At 41.9% G+C, this 19,085-nt stretch overlaps 1 protein-coding gene across 5 annotated transcripts in view; it reads left to right on the top strand.

The window, feature by feature from the left end:
• Positions 1-19,085, top strand: part of BCAT1 (branched chain amino acid transaminase 1) — a 124,006-nt gene that overhangs the window by 35,493 nt on the left and 69,428 nt on the right. Inside the window, exons 1-2 of one of the 5 annotated variants that reach the window (XM_043440239.1) lie at positions 6,573-6,624; positions 10,712-10,783. In XM_043440239.1, coding sequence (XP_043296174.1) covers positions 6,592-6,624; positions 10,712-10,783 — 105 coding nt within the window. In that variant the 5' untranslated portion in view covers positions 6,573-6,591. The other 4 variants (XM_043440238.1, XM_043440240.1, XM_043440242.1 and 1 more) reach the window with 4 other exon arrangements.

Here is a 19,085-nt window from a genome sequence, read left to right as displayed (position 1 = left end):
GACTTAAAATAATGTTTTATCATCTCCCACAGTCTGTAGATTATCTGGGCTCAGTAGAGTAAGGCTTTTTTTTTTTTAAACTTTTTATTTTATATTGCAGTATAGTTGATTAACAATATATTCATTTCAGATGTACAACAAAATGATTCACTTATATATATACAGGTATATGTATATACACATACATTTGAACTCTTCAAATTATTTTCCCATTTAGTTGTTACATAATATTGAGTAGAGTTCCCTGTGCTATACAATCCATCCTTGTTGGTTGTCCATTTTAAACATAGCAGTGTGTACCTGTCAATCTCAAACTCTCTATCCCTCCCTTCTACCCTTCCCCCCTAGTAAGCATAAGTTTGTTCTCTAAGTCTGTAGCAGCAGAGCAGTTTGCAAAGGGCGTGTGCAGCAGCCTCAAAATGTAGTGTAGTTAGCTTTTATGGGTTGGGTAATTTCATAGGCTAATAAGTAGGAGGATTATTCCAATGATTTTGGGGAAGGGATGGAGATTTCCAGGAATTGGGCCTTGAAACTGTCATGTCACCTCTGGGTGTGTCATTTAGCTTGCTGATTGAGGATCAAGTCAAGTTGACTTGTCTGCCATCTTGGACCCATTTGATTCTAATCAGTTTATGTTGTGTCCTTATGCTATGTCATTCTTTCAAAAGTTAGACCCTGCCCTCTTCCCTCCTGTTTCATCCCTCCCTCAGAGATTTTACTCCCATATTCTTATGGGATCCTGAAGGATGATGGTCCATCATCTATAATTGCTTCAAGAACAGCAAAGTAGTTTTAACCTGAGGTTTCTCATGTGGTTTGAGTCATCTGAATGCTCAACAGGGCTGGATGCTCCAGATGACGACTCCCACAGCTGATAGCTGATGCTGGATGATGGCTGGGAGCTCATCTGGGACTGTTGATTAGTGAGCCTTACAGCATGGTGGCTGGGTGCCAGGTGCGGGAGTCCCAAGCACCTTCCAAGAGGAAGATACAGAAGATTCCAGGGCAGTTACAGTACATGCCTAAAACAGGAGCAGCATCATTTCTCTATTTCTGTCCTATTCTATTGGTTAAAAACAATCTCAGATTCAAAAGGGTGGGGGGGAAATTCCACTGCTTGATGGGGTTGAGCAGAAGAGCATATGCATGGGAGAAAATTCTGTGGCTAATATTTGAAAAACACAGTCTGCAATTTTTACTGATGTGTTTACACATGCTGCAATTTTTACTGATGTGTTTACAGTCATAAAACCTGGAGCCACTGGAACAAGACACAATTGTAGGTGAGATCACAACCTTGTGGACAAATTGACTTAACTAACAGCTGTTTCATCCTGGGAAATTTAAGTAATGTCTCTGAATCACTAAAAATCCAGAAAGTAGAACCTATGGTGGTGTGTGGGGGAGAGGGGTGAAGGGGGCTCTTTGGAATATTAGATGAGAAAATGTGTACCCAAAGTGTTCCAGAACCACACTTGAGTCCACTGGCCCATGTATGGTACAGTCAGTCTACTGACAGCAGGTTGTGGGGAAGGAAAGTTCAATGTTTATTGCAGGGCACCAAGCAAGGAGCCCAGGACAGCTAGTGCTCAAAGCACCCAAGTTCCCTGGTGGGTTTCAACAAAGCCTTTCTAAAGTCCAGGTCAGGGAGGGATGTTCAAGGCTATGTGATCAGCTGGTGCACAATAATGATGGATTGATAGTGAAGTAATAGGGGTTCACAGCATCAATCTTTAGGAACTGATAGGTCTGGGAACTACATGCTCATGATTGTCAATTATTAACTTCCCCCATTTGGTGGTGGTTTTAGCCTCTGTAAAACAACTTGACATATGCATTAGATACGATTATCTAGGTACTTCAGAGAGGAGCTAAAGCAGAGAATATGGGGGGGGGGGTCTCTCTTGGGAAGGCCCCAGCAGGTCTTCATTGGGTTACAGTGTACCCAGAACTTTGTAACTGGCTCAACCTGCAGCAGATATCATTATGGTTTTGAATTGGGGAGTGACTGGTTTGGAAAAAGCTTTTCAGAGCGAGCACTTTGATGATAGCATGGTGGATGTAGGAAAGCAGGGAGGAGATGGGAGGTCAAAAATGGAGGGGGTGGGGGGATCTCTTGTGAGACTGTGGCCAGAAGAGAGGGGCAGCGATGAAGGAGAGAAGCTGGGGGAGAAGAGTAATATGCAACCCAATGAAGAGCAGCCTCTGCTTACTGAAAATGGAGAATAGTCCATGCACAGCAATGAAGACCCAGTGTTCCTAAAAATAAATTTAAAAAGAAAAAGGATAGTTTTTTAAAAAATAGCTCTCTTCAAACTCGAAAGAGGTTAGTCATTTGCTCAAGATCATAGAGCTGATAAGTGATAAAGCCAGGCTACCAACCCTCAGCTATGATCAAACGTTTACAATGCTCCCAAACTGCACTAAGACCAGAGCCACACATGGCTATTTAAATGAAATGCAAATGAATGAAAATTAAGCAAAATTAAAACTTCAATTTCTTAGGCACACTAACCACATTTCAACTGTTTAATATCCACACATGACTTGGCACAGAGACAGAATGTTTCCATCATCACATTGGAAAGCATTGATCCAATCCCTTAACAGTCATAATACGTTGAAAGCCCATAGGATGGCTGGTTAAGAGAAGAGATGAAGTAGTGGAAGAGAAGAGAGGAAAAGGAAGGAGAAAGATTTAGAACAGTTTTATGGAGAAAGAAGTCTAGATCTAGTGATAGAGTAGCCCTGTTACATTTGTAAACTTTAGTAGTTAAAATTTCAAAATATATTAAAGACACACTTTTAAAATATTTGAGAGCTGCAATTCAACAGGTAGTAAAGTCTCATTTGTGTGCCTGGCATTGGTTGAGGGGAGCTTGCTATGCAAACAAAATAGACACACTTTCCCATCATCAAAAGTAGAGTAACTTTAATCAAATAATTAGAATAAGGCATTTCAGTTATTTTGTAGTGGAAAGAATTCTGTAGAAATAGCCAGGGGCCCGTGTAGCCTCGACAGGGCTCAAGGATCTTTCCCCAAGGAAGTGCTAGTAAGTAATCTGAGAAAGGAAATGTTTCAGGGAAGAGAGTGTGGTGTGAGAGGATGGTCACTTCCTGGGTCACATCTGAGTGCCTCAAACGGCTGCCAAGTCTGAGTTCTTGGCTTCACACAGGAAAGAACTTAAGAGTGAGCCATAGTAAAGTGAAAGAAGGTTTATACAGGGAAGAAACACACTCTATAGACAGAGTGTGGGCCAACTCAGAAGGCTAGAGAGGTGCCAGGGTATAGGGTTATCAGGTTTTATAGGGGTGGTTAACTTCATTTTCTTGGGCTCCAAAATCACTGTGCATGGTGACTGCAGCCTTGAAATTAAAAGACACTTGCTCCTTGGAAGGAAAACTATGGCAAAACTAGACAGCATATTAAAAAGCAGAGCCATCACTTTGATGACAAAGGTCTGTATACTCAAAGCCATGGTTTTTCCAGTAGTCATGTACAGATGTGAGAGTTGGACCATAAAGAAGTCTGAGTGTTGAAGAATCGATGCTTTTGAACTGTGAAGACTCTTTTGAAGAAGACTCTTGAGAGTCCCTTGGAGACCAAGGAGATCAAACCAGTCAATCCTAAAGGAAATCAGTCCTGAATATTCATTGGAAGGACTGATGCTGAAGCGCCAATGCTTTGGTCACCTGATGTAAAGGGCCAACTCGTTGGAAAAGGACCCTGATTCTGGGAAAGATTGAGGGCAGGAGGAGAAGGGGAACAGAGAGGATGAGATGGTTGGATCACATCATCAACTCAATGGACTTGAGTTTGAGCAAACTCCAGGAGATAGTGAAGGACAGGGACTCCTGTGTGCTGCAGTCCATGGGGTCACAAAGAGTTGGACATGACTTAGCAACTGAACAACAATAAAAATTTCATAGGCTAATGAGTGGGAGGAGTAATTCCAGCTTTTTTGGGAAGTGGTGAGGCTTTCCAGGAATGGGACCACCATCCACTTTTGATGTTTATGGTCATTGTACCTGTGGGTGTGTCACTTAGCATACTAATGTGTTACAATGATCCAGATAACCCAATGTTGTGATCACTCACCTCCAGCCAGACACCCTGGAATGCAAAGTCAAGTGGGCCTTAGGAAGCATCACTATGAATAAAGCTAGTGGAGGTGATGGAATTCCAGTTGAGCTATTCAAATCCTAAAAGATTATACTGTTAAAGTGCTGCATTCAATATGCCAGCAAATTTGGAAAACTCAGCAGTGGCCACAGGACTGGAAAAGGTCAGTTTTCATTCTAATCCCAAAGAAGGGCAATGCCAAAGAATGTTCAAATTACTGCACAATGGCACTCATCTCACATGCTAGCAAAGTAATGCTCAAAATTCTCCAAACCAGGCTTCAACAGTACATGAACTATGAACTTCCAGATGTTCAAGCTAGATTTAGAAAAGCCAGAGGAACCAGAGATCAAATTGCCAATATCCGCTGGTGGTGATAGTTTAGTTGCTAAGTCGTGTCTGACTCTTGCAACCCCATGGACTATAGCCTGCCAGGTTCCTCTGTCCATGGGATTCTCCAGGCAAGAATACTGGAGTGGGTTGCCATTTCCTTCTCCAGGGGATCTTCCTGACCCAGGAATCGAACCTGGTACTCCTGTACTGCAGGCAAAGTCTTACCAACTGAGCTATGAGGGAAGCCCATTGTCTGTTAGATCATTGAAAAAGCAAGAGGGTTCCAGAAAAACATCTACTTCTGCTTTAATGAGTACGCCAAAGTCTTCGACAGTGTGGATCACAACAAACTATGGAAATTCTTAAAGAGATGGGAATACCAGACTACCTTACTTGCTTCCTGAGAAATCTGTATGTAGGTTAAGAAGCAACAGTTAGAACTGGACATGGAACAACAGACTGTTTCCAAATAGTACATCAAGGCTGTATATTGTCACCCTGCTTATTTAACTTATATGCAGAGTACATCATGAGAAGTGCAGGGCTGAATGAAGCACAAGCTAGAATCAAGATTGCCAGGAGAAATTTCAGTAACCTCAGATATGCAGATGACACCACTGTTATGGCAGAAAGCGACGAAGAACTAAAGAGCCTCTTGATGAAAGTGAAAGAGGAGAGTGAAAAAGTTGGCTTAAAACTCAACATAATGGCATCTGGTCCCATCACTTCATGGCAAATAGATGGAGAAACAATGGAAACAGTGAGAGACTTTATTTTTGGGGGCTCCAAAATCACTGCAGATGGTGACTGCAGCCATGAAATTAAAAGACGCTTACTCTTTGGTTATGACCAACCTAGACAGCATATTAAAAAGCAGAGACATTATTTTGCCAACACAGGTCTGTCTAGTCAAAGCTATGGTTTTTCCAGCAGTCATGTATAGATGTTAGAGTTGGACTATAAAGAAAGCTGAGTGCCAAAGAATTGATGATTTTGAACTGTGGTGTTGGAGAAGACTCTTGAGAGTCCCTTGGACAGCAAAGAGATCCAACCAGTCCATCCTGAAGGAAATCAGTCCTGAATATTTATTGGAAGGACTGATGTTGAAGCTGAAACTCCAATACTTTGGCCACCTGATGTGAAGAGCTGACTCATTCGAAAAGACCCTGATGCTGAGAAACATTGAAGGTGGGAGGAGAAGGAGATGACAGGAGGAGATGGTTGGATGGCATCACCGACTCAATGGACATGGGTTTGAGTTGTTATAGCCACGCTTTCCAGGAAACAAACTCACTCAGAAGGACAATGCAGATAATGGAGTGCAGTTTATTACACCGGCGGGCCCAAGGCAGAGTCTCCTCTTAGCCAAGGACCCAGACCAGCATTTGTGAATATCTTTTATACCCCATGTGTACGTGGCCAAACCCACCACCCCAAATCCCTTGAGGCTTACAAAGGAAAGGTAAATACAATCACAATAACCCCATCATTCACGTGTTATGTGTTCAAACAGTTAATAATCAATAAGCCTGAGGTTACATTCCAACCAGTTAATAACCGATAACCCTGTGGTTACATTCTGAGAGATACTGTCCAGAGGCAGAGGTGATTAGTGTCTGTTTTCTCTTAGGCGATGAGTAACCTGGATACGATCTTCAAGGTTCCCCTGTCCGGAGGGGGTCTTATCCTTCCATTGTCGTTCCCACAGGCACTAAGCAGAGAGTTCAGAGTCCACCGGAGAAGTGGCCAAGCACGATCAGCATGGACAGGCGTCAGATGGAGTCCAGGCCCTATGAATTCCTTCTTCAGAGTAAGCTCCAGGAATTGGTGATGGACAGGGAAGCCTGGTGTGCTGCAGTCCACGGGGTTGTAAAGAGTCGGACACAACTGAGTGACTGAACTGAACTGAACTGAGAGCCCCTTGGACATTTAGGGGATCAAGCCAGTCAATCTTAGGGAAATCAACCCTGAATACGCATTGGAAGGACTGATGCTGAAGCTGAAACTCCAGTATTTTGGTCATCTGATAATTAGCACCTGACTCATTGGAAAAGTCCCTGATGTTGGGAAAGATTGAGGGCAGAAGGAGAAGTGGGCATCAGAGGATGAGATGGCTGGATCGCATCACCCATGCAATGGGCATGAACTTGGGCAAACTTCGGGAGATGGTGAGGGACAGAGAGGCCTGGTATGCTACAGTCCATGGGGTCACAAAGAGTCGGACACGACTAGGCAACTGAACAACAACAAACTCTCTAAGGCACTACCAATGGCCGCTACCTGGTTGGCTTTTTGCCTACCCTCCCAGGCTCACCTTAGCTGGATCAGCCTCCTCGGGTGTCTCCTTCAGCCTTCATCTTTTTTTTTTTATTTTTGGCTATGCTGGGTCTTCATTGCTGTAAGGACTTTTCTCTAGTTGCAGAGGCTACTCTTTAGTTGCTGTGCTTGAGTTTCTCACTGCAGTGGCTTCTCTTGTGGAATATGGGCTCTAAACCACAGGCTCAGTAATTGTGGCGGGAAGGCTTAGTTGCTCTGAGGCATGTGCGATCTTCTCAGATCAGGGTCTGAACCAGTATCTATCTCCTGCCTTGGCAGGAGAATTCTTTCTGGCTGAGCCTCCAGGGAAGCCCACCCTCTTTTGTAAGCTCCACATTCCTTCCCTTTTTAGAGATGTCCTTACTGCCTGGAACTCACTTTCATCCCCGACCGTTCTTCATCCTTTCTTCCTGTAGTTGAATTTTTTTATCCTCCAAATCTTTCCTTAAGGATTCCTCGCTGGACCTTTCTAAGTCAGTTACATCTCTTTATTAGAGGCTCTTAAGCACAGGTAGCACTAGCCACATATGCAATTTCACATTTGCAGGGATTAGTTAACACTTTTCAATACAAGTAACATTTTTCTATTTGGCTGGAGACAATGCTAGATAACAGGATGGAGGTGTGCTCACACTGCATCTCCAGCACTTAGCCCAGTGCAGGCACAAATGTTACACACTTAATGAATATTTTAGACTTTTGATTGTAAGCACATTACTGATCACGAGAGGGTCGGACTGAAAAAATAGTATTTAGGAGTCATCAGCATATAGGTGGAACCATAAAAATGCTCATGAAGCAAAACCATTGGGTTGAGCAAAATGAAGGCTACTAGGAACCTTGCTTCTGTGGAATAATTGAAGTGAAGTCAAATTATAGTCACTTGAAAAGGAAGGAAGTAGCAGCAGTTAATACAGATGGTGATTGCCCACCAGAGTCTGGCTCTGAACAGGAGGAAAGAGGAAAGGTCGGGGGGCCTTGTAGTAATTCTTTAATAACATCATTCTTGTATGAATATCCAAGGCTTTCTTGGATGAATAGGGAGGATTTACAGGTCACTAAAAGGTCACTTACAGGTCATTCCTTAAAATGGCAAGGAAATCAGAGCTGTTTAGTATCTACCTATAAAACAATAATAACAGGAAATCAGAGCTGTTTAGTATCTACCTATAAAACAATACTAACAGGCTTTGAATGAATAGTAAGGTATAGACATTTGTGCTCAGCTGCTCAGTGGTGTCCAACTCCTTGTGACCCCATGGACTGTTGCCTGCCAGGCTCCTTTGTCCACAGGATTCTCCAGGCAAGGATACTGGAGTGGGTTGCCATTTCCTTCTCCAGGGGATCTTCCCCATCTCTGGACCCAGGAATAGAATCCCAGTCTCCTGCGGTTCCTGCATTGGCAGGCAGATGATTCTTTACTGCTCAGCCACCTGGGAATCCCCATACACATTTAAACCAGACTTTTGAATGCAAATAATTTGTTTGTAACTCTTCAACTACGCGTTTCTTAATTTTATGCTTGGGGTAGGAGTACACTTAATTTGTATTTGCTTTCAATAGTTCAACAGTATCCTTGAGTATACTTAATCTATTTTTCTTTTAATTGTCAAAAGTATACTTGAGTACACTTAATCTGTATTTTCTTTCAATTGTTCAATTTTACATCTGTTTAACAAGAGACTCTGGTTGCCAGTGACATGTGACCTGTTAGGATTCCACCCCAGCATAAGAGGCTTTTCTATGTCTAGTACCAAGGGGAGAGAGGAAGGGAGAAGTGTATGCAATTTCTGGGCGATAAGATTAGAGCTATATTGACTTTAGGGCTGTATAAAATCAATTCTAAAACCAGACTGGGTTTAACCACCCTCTCACGTTCTAAGATCAAATCAGCGCAAGTCACCACTTCCTATTCCTTTAAAAGCCCAGAAAGGCTCATAATTTAGTCTGACATTGCTCCAGGAGCACACAGCAGACAATAGCCATTACATTCTTCCTTTTCCTTTTCCGATGTCACTTTCCCAGCTCTGTTTCTAAATGTTTTTATCACACGCCGACATCAAAAAACTGTCAAAGCCGCTTGGTTAGGAGCTCCTGGTCTACTTTGCCTGAAACCGATGTATGGGGGTGGCGGGGTGGTAAGTGGGTCTAAGTGGCCTTGAGGTCTTTGGGCAGAAAAAGGTCTTAGGGGCTGTGAGCCTAGCAGCCCCTTAACACCCCAAGTTTGCAAATCCGACTTGGTTGGTGGTGAAAAGAAATCTAAAGCCCGGATTCAAGTTCTCCTTCAGTTTGCGCGCTGGGGGTCAGTGGCAGATAACTGCCCAGGCATAATGGGCAATCCCAGTCGTAAGCTCTCCGGGCAGGAGGGGCGGAGGGAAGCAGAAACTGCCTTTTGTGGGGTTGTGAAAGGAAAATCTGTCCTAAAGAAAATTAATTTCCCAGAGGTGGCTTCCCCCGGGCAGAGGGGCGTTTCCAGGCCCACCGTGCCGTGGTTTGGTAAATAAGAATGCTTGCTCAGTGCCGGCTCCCCCTGAGAGGCGCTTCGGCACTCTCGTGCCCAGGGGGCTGGGACTAGGGCTTGGAGATTCCCGCCTGGAGGATCAGACAGTTTCTCCCCCAGGCATGATGGAGGGGCTGCGCTGTTCCCTGCGCCGGGTGGCCGGGGCACCCGGGCGGTGGCGGCCGGTTCCGCGCGGTGAGTGCCCTGGGGCTTGGCCGCGCCACCCGCTTTCTCGTGGAGCCGGGTGCAGCGCGTCGCCGCCGCTCTCCGCTGCCGCGCGCCCCGGGAGGCTCCGAATGGCCAGCCCGCCCCCCGCCGCCGCGGCCCTCGCCCCTCAGGTACCCAGACCACAGGCTTTCTCGGGGGTGGGAGTAGGAATAGGGGTGGGGCAGATTGGACCCCAGGCTCTCGGAAGTCCACGGGCCTGGCCGGGCGCGCAGCTGCTGTTGCCCGCACCATCCTGCCTCGCCTTGCACCACCATTCTGTCTCCATCCGGGAGTCTCCTCTTTCCCCATCCCTGCCTCAAATCTAGAGTCCCAGTCTGCGAACGCCTCGGAGAGGCCCCCGCCAGCCAGATCTGAAAGTCCCGCCGGTGACCTGCTCCGGAGCGAGGCGCGGACAGCCACCGGGAACGTGAGGGTCCCCGCCATGGAATCCGCTTTGGTGGAAGAGGTGGGGGCGGGGTGGGGGAGCAGAGGGAACGGAATTTTGGGGCTGCCAGAACTGACAGCCACATCCTGCGTGCCTTCGCTACCCCAAAATATTTTGCCCGTAGCCTTTTGCCTCCCTGAATCCTTTTCTTCCTCCTCTTTCCCCTAGTGATGTAGCATATTAGGTTTGTTTTTTTTTTTGAAGGTCAGTACCTTTTCCTGTTTGACCTGTTTCCATTGCGTCCTTAAGTGTTTTTATAATTTTACGCCCTTATTCCATGAGTTCTGTCCTTAATGGGTGTCCTTGCGCCTGCATTGGAGGACCCTACCCGTGGAGGAAATGGTTCACTCTGGTCCCCATCGCTTTTCCAGGCTTGCTATTGTGCGCCCATGATCGACAAGACCACGAGGCTGAGTGCGCCCAGGAGATTTCTCTGTTAATGGCTTTAAGCCCTAATCTAGACTATTTCCTCGGATAATAGGGAGACAATTACTTTCTTGTTCTTTGCTGGTGAACCCTGGCGCAGCAGGGCGAATCTGGAATTTAACCAGTCTGCTCGAAGCCAGCGGTGAAGGAAAAAAACTGCCGCGACCTCCGACAGGGCAGAAAGAGAAGGACAGCTCTCGCAGGAAGCTCTCCTTTGGGGCTAGTGCCTGGGTGTTTGATCCTCTTTTTGCTTGGGGACCAGACCCGAGCGCAGCGAAGGGTGTGATGGTGAGTGATATTGATTACCCCAGACCCCAGTGAGACACCTAGTTTTACTTAATGGATTTTATTCTTCTTTAAGGACTGCAATAATGGATGCTCCGCAGAAGGTACTGGAGAAGGCGGATCCAAAGAGGCGGTGGAGACTTTCAAGGTAAGTTACTTGCCAGAGGCTAAGTGAAACAGGAGTTCAGTTGAATACAGCCATTTCTTGTTGAGATTTGGGGCAGTTTTCTCAGCACAGGTTTATACAATAATTTAAATAACCTGCCATGCTTTTTAAATTCCACTCTTCTGGGGGAAAAGTCGTATAGGGAGCAGTGTAGGACAGTCGTATAAAATTACCGGGCAGTTAATTGCTTATTTCATGAATTATAAAAGTTTTCTTGGAAAATAACCAGTTCATGACTTTCACCTTGAGGTTTATCTGATTATATAATACTTTTAACCCTTCACCCTATCTGTGGAAAAAGCTAAACTCATTTGTTTCCTCTTTAAGCCGCAGCTAATATTTTACAGTAAAAAGAAAAAAAAATGGTTGTATTTCCTTCATTTCTCTCTAAATTCTGGGGTTTATATATATTAAATAACCTCATACTTCACAGAGGAATAGTGAGAAGCAAGAGAGAAAGAATCTTGTAAAGTATTTTTAAAAATCATAAGAACATAAAGGTAAGGTTTATTATCATTTTCTCCTTAATTCTTATCTCCACCTACTCGACTCCTCCAGGCCGTGGAGATTTTTTCCTCCGTGGCTTTTCTTTTTTCCTCGTTCTGTTCTTCTGCTGCCTGTTTCAGTCACTGTCAATTGTCATCCATAGCACAGCATGTCCTAATGATCTCACATCCTGGCAGGGTTCAGAGACGGATGAGACTTGCTCATCAATTTCAAACATACCCAGCTCTTACTATGTGCTAGGGACTGTACTAGGCATTGGAAATCCAAAGATAAATTTAATGTAAGATCTCTACTCTCAGGTTTTTTTAAAAATCAAAATATGATATAGTAATTTCCTTACTAAAATGTTTGTGAATTTTATTTGTTCGTGTTATTCCTTGTCCTTTAAAGATAGTGTCCTCTAACCCAACAGTCGATATACTCTGCTAGTCTATGAAAACTAAGTTCTAATACATTTTAGGGATGTAGATGTTGAGATATGGATCCTTGAAAGAATGAAATAAAAAGGATTCCTACTTGATAATCTCTAAAGGTCATCTTATATAGTAAATTCTTCACAGGCTATAGATAAATGAAAAAATTTCCCAAAAGGCTTTTATACTTTTATACATAGAAGAAGTGTTTGCAAAGTGAAGGGTTAATTCATCATGTAAATAATCTTCTCTTTGTTAATTTAAATTTCTATATTTTGGATTATAGTTAAGGAGAGTGTTGATATTCTCCAGGCCAGAATACTGGATTGGGTAGCCTTTCTCTTCTCCAGGGGATATTCCCAACCCAGGAATCCAACCAGGGTCTCCTGCATTGCACGCAGATTCTTTACCAACTGAGCTATCAGGGAAGCCCATTGATATTCTATACTTATGTGTTTGCATATCAAAACATCAGTGGTAATGGTGGTTGGATTCACAGTGCAATGTGATGAGGCAAATGAAAAATGAAACTGGTAATTTGTGGGGGGAAAAATGGTGGATTTTATAGGACCCTGTTGACTTTGGACTTTTTCTATCTCCTTCTTGACCACCTCATTTATAACTTTAAATTGCCTTTTGATCTCTCATGGATAGTTTTCATATTGTATCCCTTCTCCCATTTTGATACAGTCATTTTATTTATTTTTAAACTTTTTATCTTATATTGGAGTATAGCTGATTAACAATGCTGTGATAGTTTCAGGTGGACTGCAAAAGGACTCATTCACACATATACATGTTGATCCAGTAATTTTAAAATAAGGAAACCATTTTCCGAGAGGCCGGTAATGAGGTGCCTTATTACTGGGAAGTCGTAGGGAATCTTTCTGTGGACTCCAGGGTTATCTTCATTTCAAGGAGGTCAACTGTCTGTTTCTTCCCCATCCCTCTCCTTCCACAGCCCAAATTCTCTCCACAGCCCTAACACTCCCATCCATACAACTTCCTTATTAGATTTTTAAAAAGTGTCTCTCCTCCTCCTAAGTCGCTTCAGTCGTGTCTCTAAATGATAACAAATGTAGCACCCATGGCTTTCCAAGAAAAGCAAGACAAATGCCCTTGTTTTAAAGTTATGCAATTTCTAAGGGCTTTCCAGGTGGCACAATGATAAAGAATCTACCTGCCAATACAGGAGACTCAAGAGACACAGGTTTGATACCTGGGTCAGGAAGATCGCTGGAGGAAGAAATGGCAACACATTCCAGTATTCTTGCCTGGAAAGTCCTGACAGGTGTAATCCAGAGATAGCCTTTGAAAGTTTAAGTGCCAACTCAGAGAAGTACTGATGGCAATTGGATGTTGCTTGAATTCCGAGCTAATAATAGCCCTCAGGGGCTCTTAACCTAGTTGCACTAGTCTGGTGCATGCTTCCCCATCCTGGAGCGAATGGTTCCCTAACCACACATTTTGCATCAAGAAATGGTTGTTTTTTAATATGCCCTATTTTTGTCATATTTCATGTCGTTTCACAGCCCAGTCATTGTGGCCTTCCAGATTTTTCCACAAGCATATGGTATGAGACATCCTGACTTCGAAATCATTGGAGAACATTGGAGCATTAGGAAGAGACAGAGTAATCATGAAGGAGAAAATAACATGTTACAAATATTATTATCCTATCCATCTTTAGAAAGGAACTATAGGACAAAGATGGCTTCTAAAGAACCCTGATGAAAATTGTGCATAAAATTAGTTTCTTTTACATGAGTGCTCTTTTCCTCTTTGATCTGTACTTCACATCTACTCAAACCAGTCACACACCTGCATATTGCCTGCTTACTTTTTTAAAAATTTTTTTATTTTTTCCATTTACTTTTATTAGTTGGAGTCTAATTACTTTACAATATTGTAGTGGCTTTTGTCATACACTGACATGAATCGGCCATGGATTTACATGTATTCCCCATCCTGATCCCCCCTCCCACCTCCCTCTCTACCTGATCCCTCTGGGTCTTCCCAGTGCACCAGGCCCGAGCACTTGTCTCATGCATCCAACCTGGGCTGGTGATCTGTTTCACCGTAGATAATATACATGTTTTGATGTTGTTCTCTCGAAATATCCCACCCTCGCCTTCTCCCACAGAATCCAAAATTCTGTTCTGTACATCTGTGTCTCTTTTTCTGTTTTGCATATAGGGTTATCGTTACCATCTTTCTAAATTCCATATATATGTGTTAGTATACTGTATTGGTCTTTATCTTTCTGGCTTACTTCACTCTGTATAATGGGCTCCAGTTTCATCCATCTCATTAGAACTGATTCAAATGAATTCTTTTTAATGGCTGAGTAATATTCCATTGTGTATATGTACCACAGCTTCCTTATCCATTCATCTGCTGATGGGCATCTAGGTTGCTTCCATGTCCTGGCTATTATAAACAGTGCTGCGATGAACGTTGGGGTGCACATGTCTCTTTCAGATCTAGTTTCCTCTGTGTGTATGCCCAGAAGTGGGATTGCTGGGTCATATGGCAGTTCTATTTCCAGTTTTTTAAGAAATCTCCACACTGTTCTCCCTAGAGGCTGTACTAGTTTGCATTCCCATCAACAGTGTAAGAGGGTTCCCTTTTCTCCACACTCTCTCCAGCATTTATTGCTTGTAGACTTTTGGATAGCAGCCATCCTGATTGGCGTGTAATGGTACCTCATTGTGGTTTTGATTTGCATTTCTCTGATAATGAGTGATGTTGAGCATCTTTTCATGTGTTTGTTAGCCATCTGTATGTCTTCTTTGGAGAAATGTCTGTTTAGTCCTTTGGTCCATTTTTTGATTGGGTCATTTATTTTTCTGGAATTGAGCTGCAGGAGTTGCTTGTATATTTTTTAGATTAATCCTATTTCTGTTGCTTCGTTCGCTATTATTTTCTCCCAATCTGAGGGCTGTCTTTTCACCTTGCTTATAGTTTCCTTTGTTGTGCAAAAGCTTTTAAGTTTCATTAGGTCCCATTTGTTTTTTTTTGCTTTTATTTCCAATATTCTGGGAGGTGGGTCATAGAGGATCCTGCTGTGATTTATGTCAGAGAGTGTTTTGCCTATGTTCTCCTCTAGGAGTTTTATAGTTTCTGGTCTTACATTTAGATCTTTAATCCATTTTGAGTTTATTTTTGTGTATGGTGTTAGAAAGTATTCTAGTTTCATTCTTTTACAAGTGGTTGATCAGTTTTTCTAGTAACTGATCAGTTTTTCTTTTTAACAAGCCCACTTATTAAAGAGGTTGTCTTTTTTCCATTGTATATCCTTGCCTTCTTTGTCGAAGATAAGGTGTCCAGAGGTTCGTGGATTCATCTCTGGGCTTTCTATTCTGTTCCATTGATCTATATTTCTGTCTTTATGCCAGTACCATACTGTCTTGATGACTGTGGCTTTGTAGTATAGTCTGAAGTCAGGCAGGATGATTCCTCCAGTTCCATTCTTCTTTCTCAAGATTACTTTGGCTATTCGAGGTTTTTTGTATTCCATACAAATTGTGAAATTATTTGTTCTAGTTCTGTGAAAAATACAGTTGGTAGCTTGATAGGGATTGCGTTGAACCTATAGATTGCTTTGGGTAGTATAGTCATTTTGACAATATTGATTCTTCCAATCCATGAACATGGTGTATTTCTCCATCTGTTTGTGTCCTCTTTGATTTCTTTCATCAGTGTTTGATAGTTTTCTAGGTATAGGTCTTTTGTTTCTTTAGGTAGATATACTCCTAAGTATTTTATTCTTTTTGTTGCAATGGTGAATGGTATTGTTTCCTTAATTTCTCTTTCTGTTTTCTCACTGTTAGTGTATAGGAATGCAAGGGATTTCTGTGTGTTAATTTTATATCCTGCAACTTTACTATATTCGTTGATTAGCTCTAGTAATTTTCTGGTAGAGTCTTTAGGGTTTTCTATGTAGAGGATCATGTCATCTGCAAACAGAGAGTATTTCACTTCTTCTTTTCCTATCCGGATTCCTTTTACTTCTTTTTCTGCTCTGATTGCTGGGGCCAAAACTTCCAAAACTATGTTGAATAGTAGTGGTGAGAGTGGGCACCCTTGTCTTGTTCCTGATTTTAGGGGAAATGCTTTCCATTTTCACCATTGAGGGTAATGCTTGCTGTGGGTTTGTCATATATAGCTTTTATTATGTTGAGGTATGCTCCTTCTATTCCTGCTTTCTGGAGAGTTCTAACCATAAATGGATGTTGAATTTTGTCAAAGGCTTTTTCTGCATCTATTGAGATAATCATATGGTTTTTATCTTTCAATTTGTTAATGTGGTGTATTACATTGATTGATTTGTGGATATTAAAGAATCCTTGCATTCCTGGGATAAAGCCCACTTGGTCATGATGTATGATTTTTTAAATATGTTGTTGGATTCTGTTTGCTAGAATTTTGTTAAGGATTTTTGTATCTATGTTCATCAGTGATATTGGCCTGTAGTTTTCTTTTTTTGTGGCATCTTTGTCTGGTTTTGGAATTAGGGTGATGGTGGCCTCATTGAATGAGTTTGGAAGTTTACCTTCTGCTATTTTCTGGAAGAGTTTGAGTAAGATAGGTGTTAGCTCTTCTCTAAATTTTTGGTAGAATTCAGCTGTGAAGCCATCTGGCCTGGGCTTTTGTTTGCTGGAAGATTTCTGATTACAGTTTCGATTTCCTTGCTTGTGATGGGTCTGTTAAGATCTTCTATTTTTTTCTGGTTCCATTTTGGAAAGTTATACTTTTCTAAGAATTTGTCCTTTTTTTCCAAGTTGTCCATTTTATTGGCATAGAGCTGCTGGTAGTAGTCTCTTATGATCCTTTGTATTTCAGTGTTGTCTGTTGTGATCTCTCCATTTTCATTTCTAATTTTGTTAATTTGGTTCTTCTCCCTTTGTTTCTAAATGAGTCTTGCTAATGGTTTGTCAATTTTGTTTATTTTTTCAAAAAACCAGCTTTTAGCTCAGTTGATTTTTGCTATGATCTCTTTAGTTTATTTTGCATTTGTTTCTGCCCTAATTTTTAAGATTTCTTTCCTTCTACTAACCCTGGGGTTCTTCATTTCTTCCTTCTCTAGTTGCTTTATGTGTACAGTTAGGTTATTTATTTGACTTTTTTCTTGTCTCTTGAGGTAAGCCTGTAATGCTATGAACCTTCCCCTTAGCACTGCTTTTACAGTGTCCCGTAGGTTTTGTGTTGTTGTGTTTTCATTTTCATTCGTTTCTATGCATATTTTGATTTCTCTTTTGATTTCTTCTATGATTTATTGGCTATTGAGAAGCATGTTATTTAGCCTCCATATGTTTGAATTTTTAACAATATTTTCCCTGTAATTGAGATCTAATCTTACTGCACTGTGGTCAGAAAAGATGACTGGAATGATTTCAATTATTTTGAATTTCCCAAGGCTAGATTTATGGCCCAGGATGTGATCTATTCAGGAGAAGTTTCCGTGTGCACTTGAGAAAAAGGTGAAGTTGATTGTTTTGGGGTGAAATGTCCTATAGATATCAATTAGGTCTAGCTGGTCCATTGTGTCATTTAAAGTTTGTGTTTCCTTGTTAATTTTCTGTTTAGTTGATCTATCCATAGTTGTCAGTGGGGTATTAAAGTCTCCCACTATTATTGTTACTATTAATTTCCTCTTTCATACTCGTTAGCGTTTGCCTTACATATTGCGGTGCTCCTATGTTGGGTGCATATATATTTATAATTGTTATATCTTCTTCTTGGATTGATCCTTTGATCATTATGTAGTGTCTTTCTTTGTCTCTTTTCACAGCCTTTATTTTGAAGTATATTTTATCTGATATGAGTATTTCGACTCCTGCTTTCTTTTGGTTTCCGTTTGTGTGAAATATTATTTTCCAACCCTTCACTTTCAGTCTCTATGTGTCCCTTGTTTTGAGGTGGGTCTCTTGTAGACAGCATATATAGGTGTCTTGTTTTTGTATCCATTCAGCCAGTCTTTGTCTTTTGGTTGGGGCATTCAACCCATTTACATTTAAGGTAATTATTGATAGGTGTGGTCCCGTTGCCATTTACTTTGTTGTTTTGGGTTCGTGTTTATACAGCCTTTCTGTGTTTCCTGTCTAGAGAAGATCCTTTATCATTTGTTGAAGAGCTGGTTTGGTGGTGCTGAATTCTCTCAGCTTTTGCTTGTCTGTAAAGCTTTTGAATTCTCCTTCATATCTGAATGAGATCCTTGCTGGGTACAGTAATCTAGGTTGTAGGTTATTCTCTTTCATTACTTTCAGTACGTCCTGCCATTCCCTTCTGGCCTGGAGGGTTTCTATTGATAGATCAGCTGTTATCCTTATGGGAATCCCTTTGTGTGTTATTTGTTGTTTGTCCCTTACTGCTTTTAATATTTGTTCTTTGTGTTTGATCTTTGTTAATTTGATTAATATGTGTCTTGGGGTGTTTCGCCTTGGGTTTATCCTGTTTGGGACTCTCTGGGTTTCTTGGACCTGTGTAACTATTTCCTTCCCCATTTTAGGGAAGTTTTCAGCTATTATCTCCTCGAGTATTTTCTCATGGCCTTTCTTTTTGTCTTCTTCTTCTGGGACTCCTATGATTCGAATGTTGGGGCATTTCACATTGTCCCAGAGGTCCCTGAGGTCCTCATTTCTTTTGATTCTTTTTTCTTTTTTCCTCTCTGCTTCGTTTATTTCCACCATTTTATCTTCTACCTCACTTATCCTATCTTCTGCCTCCGGTATTCTACTGTTGGTTCCCTCCAGAGTGTTTTTGATCTCATTTATTGCATTATTCATTTTTAATTGACTCTTTTTTATTTCTTCTAGGTCCTTATTAAACATTTCTTGCATCTTCTCAATCTTTGTCTCCAGGCTGTTTATCTGTAACTCCATTTTGTTTTCAAGATTTTGGATCATTTTTATTATCATTATTCTAAATTCTTTTTCAGGTAGATTCCCTATCTCCTCCTCTTTTGTTTGACTGGGTGGTCATTTTTCATGTTCCTTTACCTGCTGGGTATTTCTCTGCCTTTTCATCTTGTTTATATTGCTGTGTCTGGAGTGGCCTTTCTGTTTTTTGGTGGTATGTGGCTCCTTTTTATTGTGGAGGTTTCACCCAGTGGGTGGGGTTGGATGATTGGCTTGTCAAGGTTTCCTGGTTAGGGAAGCTTGCATTGGTGTTCTGGTGCATGGAACTGGATTTCTTCTCTCTGGAGTGCAATGGAGTGCCCAGTGATGAGTTTTGGGATCGGTCTATGTGTCAGGTGTGACTTTGGGTAGCCTGTATGTTGATGCACAGGGCTATGTTCCTGCGTTGCTGGAGAATTTGCGTGGTATGTCTTGCTGTGGAACTTATTGGCTCTTGGGTGGTGG

Source organism: Cervus canadensis, chromosome 21, assembly GCF_019320065.1.
Source record: "Cervus canadensis isolate Bull #8, Minnesota chromosome 21, ASM1932006v1, whole genome shotgun sequence".
NCBI classification, from domain to species: Eukaryota; Metazoa; Chordata; class Mammalia; order Artiodactyla; family Cervidae; genus Cervus; species Cervus canadensis.
This window is presented reverse-complemented; position numbering and strand designations above follow the sequence as displayed.